Source organism: Magnolia sinica, chromosome 13 (genome assembly GCF_029962835.1).
Source record: "Magnolia sinica isolate HGM2019 chromosome 13, MsV1, whole genome shotgun sequence".
Classification (NCBI taxonomy): domain Eukaryota; kingdom Viridiplantae; phylum Streptophyta; class Magnoliopsida; order Magnoliales; family Magnoliaceae; genus Magnolia; species Magnolia sinica.
Window position 1 is genome coordinate 7833625 of NC_080585.1, and position 5430 is coordinate 7839054.

The 5430-nt window shown below is 41.3% G+C and overlaps 1 protein-coding gene across 1 annotated transcript; it reads left to right on the forward strand.

Annotated features, from left to right (window-relative positions):
- Positions 1 to 1391: 1391 nt before the first annotated feature.
- On the forward strand, positions 1392 to 2959 carry LOC131222650 (transcription repressor MYB5-like). The gene is made up of 2 exons (XM_058217800.1): positions 1392 to 2083; positions 2265 to 2959. The coding sequence occupies exons 1-2, from the start codon at positions 1773 to 1775 to the stop codon at positions 2818 to 2820; spliced, it is 867 nt and encodes a 288-aa protein (XP_058073783.1). The 5' UTR covers positions 1392 to 1772; the 3' UTR covers positions 2821 to 2959.
- Positions 2960 to 5430: the final 2471 nt, after the last annotated feature.

The window sequence follows — 5430 nt, forward strand, 5'->3', positions numbered from 1 at the left end:
TGGATCAAGCTGATCTTTGTTTTTTCCCTTCATCTGGGTATGTATGACTTAATCAACATATTGGATGTCAAATAAACAGTACAGTGGGCCTTAGGAGGATTTTAATGGTGGATATCCAATCACTTTTTTTTCGTATGGTGTGGTCCACCTGAGATTTACATTCTTATCCTTTTTTATAATAAGCCCTAAAATGATCCGTAAAAATGAACGAACGGAATGGATGAAGCACATGCGTCATGGTGGGGCCCACAGAGCACCTACCACCAGCCACGGGGCCGGTGCAGGGGGAGTAGCCAATCCGTTCCCGTGGGACTCTGACCGTAGGCCCACCTCGATGTATGCACTGTATACCCACATCGTGGTTCCGGGTCGCAGCCCAGTCGCGCTCGTCAACGCCTTTACATGCGCACGTTGCGCCTTTCATTAGCTGTGGTCAATGTTTGCAGCACGAATGCCGATGTGCTGAATCCGGGCCACTGATCGATTCAGGACCACCGGGTCCACTCATGTGCTGGCCCGAAAACTGACCTGTCCACTCATCATCTTGGCCATTGGATGTAAGAAAAAAAAGAGAAAAAACGATGGATAAACGATCTACATTTAGTGCATACGTGCGTCCCACCCGATCAGTAGGATTTCGGCTCAGGTCATGTACATAGAGGCGCGAATCTGATGATCAACTGGATAATTTGCACTTACACTTGTGTAATGCTTTGGTACGTGTGCGAAGAAGCCCCTTCTACGTGGTCGCGCGAATAGGCCGACCGAGTGCTTCTCTCATCTTCCTTGGGGACCACCTTGATGTCATTTTTTTTTATTTTAATCCACACCGTCCATAGGTTTTTAAAGATCATTTTATGAGATGGTAGAAAAAATGAAGCAGATCTCTAAAGGTTACCTTACAGTAGGGATTGAATTTACACCATTAAAAACTTCTCACCGGCGATAAAAGTTTTTAATCAAGTTGATATTTGTGTTTTACATTCATCCAGATCTTTAGATCTTTGTGACCTTATCAACAGGTTGGATAGCAAGTAAATGTTAGGGATAAGATCACTGTTTTCTGTGGTGTGGTCCACTTGAGAATTGGATCTGCTTCAATTTTGAGACTATACCCTCAAATTAGCTTTCAAAACTGATGGACGGCATGGATATACAATTTATACATCATGGTGGGCCACTACTTCCAGGAAAATACCCGCTACGGTGTTATCCAGGTAACACATTCACGACCAAACGTGAAACGGCCCGAACCTGGCATTTCACTGATAGAAAAACATAACCAATCACCGTCCCCCCCACCATGCACCGAGTTCGTTTTGCCATATGTCGCGACTCACGATCCGTTGTATGTTGCAGATACTGGGGCCCACATGGTGAGTAGTCCGATGATTTGAACCGTTTATATTGAAAAATCTATAATATACGAGCCACACAAGAAAAGTACACTGACCAGATGATCGTTTACATCACCATATGTAGATGAATTTAGAACAACGAAAGAAAGCTTTCAATGACTCGCATTCAACTCTACAAGTAAAAGTTTAGGATAATCAAAGAAGCATACCTATAAAAACACAAACCTTATCATGGTACTGAAAATAATATGGACGGTTCAGATCATCGTACCATCTCAGCATGTAGCCCCCAAGTGGGCGACACACGTTAGATCCTGAGTCTCATCAGAGGTAAAACGAACTCCCTGTACACCCATATATATCGCTGCTTGCATCCTCAGACCAAAAAATGCAGAAAAAGAGAGCGAAGAGAAGATGAGAAGCCCGCCAGCAACATCATCATCGACTGCGTCGGCCATGGCCAGCAAGACCACACCTTGCTGTAGCAAGGTGGGCCTGAAGAGGGGCCCATGGACGCCCGAAGAAGACTCGCTACTCTGCAACTACATAGCCCGGGAGGGAGAGGGCCGGTGGCGGACGCTACCGAAGCGAGCAGGCCTACTCCGATGTGGCAAGAGCTGCCGCCTACGGTGGATGAACTACCTCCGCCCGTCCGTCAAGCGCGGCCAGATCGCACCTGACGAGGAAGATCTTATCATACGCTTGCACCGACTACTCGGAAACCGGTACAACCATCGACCTCCGTCCGACGATCGCCTTCAGCCATTTTTCTCATGATAACATGATATCTTTGGTGCAACTGCACTTTTCATACTATCTTTTTTTTTTTTCCTTATCTTTTCGAAGGTTCTTAAAATTTGATTTTTTATTTTTAAAATTTTTTATTTCGTGATTGTGCTGTTTAAGGTGGTCTCTGATAGCTGGGAGGATTCCAGGCCGTACGGATAATGAGATCAAGAACTACTGGAATACCCACCTTAGCAAGAAGCTGATCAGTCAAGGGATCGATCCGCGGACACATAAGCCCATGAACCCTGACCCTAATATCCATGCACCAGCATCTACCGAACCCAACCCTAACCCTAATTCTTCTGGTTCACAGGGAGGAGGTGAGAATTCTGAACATAAAGATGGGACTACCAACCTGGATGGGGATGGTGGGGGTTGGATCTTGCGCGACGACGAGGTAGATGAGAATTGGCGGAATTACGATGTGCCAGGAGGCATGAGTCTTGAAGATGATGATATGGGTTGCTGCACCGAGGATGTATTCTCTTCGTTCTTGAATTCATTGATCAATGAAGACATGTTTTTACAGCAGCAGATTGTGGCCGAACCATTGGATCATTTAGTTCCTTCGACGCCAAGTTTCGGCTTCCACACTTATTGGGAAGCTGCAGTTTCGTCTCCTGCAGTTGTAAACGAAGACTACTGCAGGCGAGATGATGATCGGGCCGGTTGATGAGCAGTTCTAAATGATCTGCAGATGGTATCGGCACTAAATGAATTAGAGATTTGTGGTAATTTATATGTATGTTATAAATTCATATTTTTTCCTCGTTTTTGATAAACTGTTATGTATTAGGTTGTGTGGACATGAACTCTCTCTCTCTCTCTGTGGGGTTGGGTTGCAATGGTTTTATTACAGCATGCACTATCCAGTCTCTTCTTGCCACTTTTTACCTTTTGATTCTTTCATCTCTATCACCTTGAGAGCATTTACATGATTTCATGCCTCAGTTTTAAGAAAAGATTGATTAGTAATTGGAATGCAACATCTTTGTTTTTCTGAAGTGCTACAGCCCCTTTAACCAACCACATTTTCAATGCATGACATACATTTAGGCCCGTTTGGAAGTACCCCGAATTGAATTCAGTTGAATATAACGGTTAGATGGCCTTTTATTTTATACTTATCTTGTGTTTGGGGGTGGTGCAGAAGATGAAAATCAATTGGGCAGGCTATCAGATTTACGCTTTTCTGCACCAAAATAACAATTCCGCACATTTCAACTGCCTGGTTTAGCACATGAAGTATCACTGGTATAGTAGTGAAAATTTCCTCTTCTACCACATTTGATTTCACGAAATAATAATCTGTGCAGATTTTTTTAGATCTTCACGTTTTAATTATGGTCGCACTTGGGTGATATATAAGCTATATATGGGCAGGCAGATATATATCCTCCCCACAAATCGTTATTCCCCTCAACATTCACATTTGAAATGCAAAACTAATGCTATTTAATTTTTTTTTTCAGTGCATGATAGAGTTTTATCTAACCTCCCAAGGAAAACAAGAACGAGATCAAAATATAGAGACCTCCACATAACTAGAATAGTTTGCATAATATAAAGTAAATAGATTGTATGTGAATTTCAAAGATGAATGCTACCCGTTTAGCTAAGCATCTATATGTTAGCCAAGATATCCATTTTTCTCTTAGATTGAGCACCATCAAAAAAAAAAAAAAACATTTTGGATCCTGTTTGCCGGGCACCTAAAAATAAGGATCATCTCATTTTAATTAACTATATTGATGTACTAGAGGGGCCTTAGAAGTTAATGGGGCTCTGATCTATAACTCTTAGACAATTGGCATAATATTGGCCCTTGGTTGTCTATTGGAGAAAAAACTTGGAAATTATTTGAAATTCGCTTTTATCAAAGTATGGGAAAGAACACCCTGAATATATATATATATATATAGCAGGTTATTAGAACTTCAATATTTTCAAGGGCTTTTTAAATCCTTGATAAAGGATTTTAGGTGATTTGATGATGTTTAATGTGGACTTTTCTCCAATAAAATGATAGCTGATCTCAATATATTTAGTTTGCGAGGAAGAAAGTGTTGTGACTAATGCTTCTATTATCACTATAGAAGTGTTGATGGTGATGGATTTTAGTGGAAACACAGCGGTAGTCAAATCCTGATTTTATTAGGCCCTAATTGGATCATTGTCCATGATCATGCTATGTTTTAATAATAAACACAAAATGCACAATCTATGTACTTATGTGTGGGAAAACCCCCTCATTTTTTTCCTATGCCAATCTCCCAACATGAGGATTCTCTCCCCGATCAATCACAAGTGTCGGAAGATGCAGAGCTACCTCAATACCTTTAGTAGAGGCCAAAGGCTGACCTAAGCCATTCGAGGGTGAACCCCACGTCAAGAGGTGTGCACACGTGTATGTGAGAAGGGAGGTGGGGTGTCCCATCTATCCTCTCCCTTCCATTGTCTCTCTCTCTTGCTCTCTCACTTAGACGCCCAAGGCTCTTTCATACCTCTCCCTTCAGGATATGATCTTAAATAAGAAAGGGTTAGGGTTTGAGCATCCAATAAGATGGTCCACCACCCTACTAGTTTCTATATATCTTAATGTGAAGGAAACCTGCCTATTTTCCTAATTCGTGCCACATAATAAATCTAAAATCTTTCATTATTTGTGATCATCATCTTTGGATAATCCCATGCATGCCGCTCTAAGGAGTGGATCAACATATCTCAACCATTAAAGAGTTTCAGCAAGGAGAGGTGGAAAGATGGGGCTACGGCGAGAGAGAAAAAAAGGAGAGGTGGAAAGGTGGGGCTATAGGCAAAGTGATTGTTACATAGAGGGCAAGAGAGAAGAGAATGATGAGCACCCCATCCTCATTATTTCTTTTCTCCAACTCAATTCAAGTGCTCTATCTTAATTTTTAACATAATAAACCAATATAAATTAATACAATAAATGTATAGAATAAATGTCACACGATTATTACAGTGACTCCCAAAATTCATTTGTCTCACTGTCTCTTCAATCAGATGCATGGAGCATCTAAGCATCGAATTAAGAAAGAGGAGAGGTCAATGACAAGTAATATAATTACATAAGTGAAAAGGAAGAGGATGCAAATTATACATGCATCTATTTGTATGGTGAAATCCCAACAGTCCCTACTAAGCAGCTACACTTGTACAGAAATCAATTTGCCCTTTAACCAATGTTAAGAAAGTAATGGCAAAAATGTTCAAGCTATTACCAATAAATACAATAGAGATAAATGATCAAGTAGTCCTT

Excerpts from the sequence above, each read along its gene's own strand:
- LOC131222650 (XM_058217800.1), top strand. The coding sequence starts at position 1,773 with ATGAGAAGCCCGCCAGCAACATCATCATCGACTGCGTCGGCCATGGCC. Across the intron at positions 2,084-2,264 it reads CACCGACTACTCGGAAACCG|GTGGTCTCTGATAGCTGGGA; the intron begins GTACAACCATCG and ends GTGCTGTTTAAG.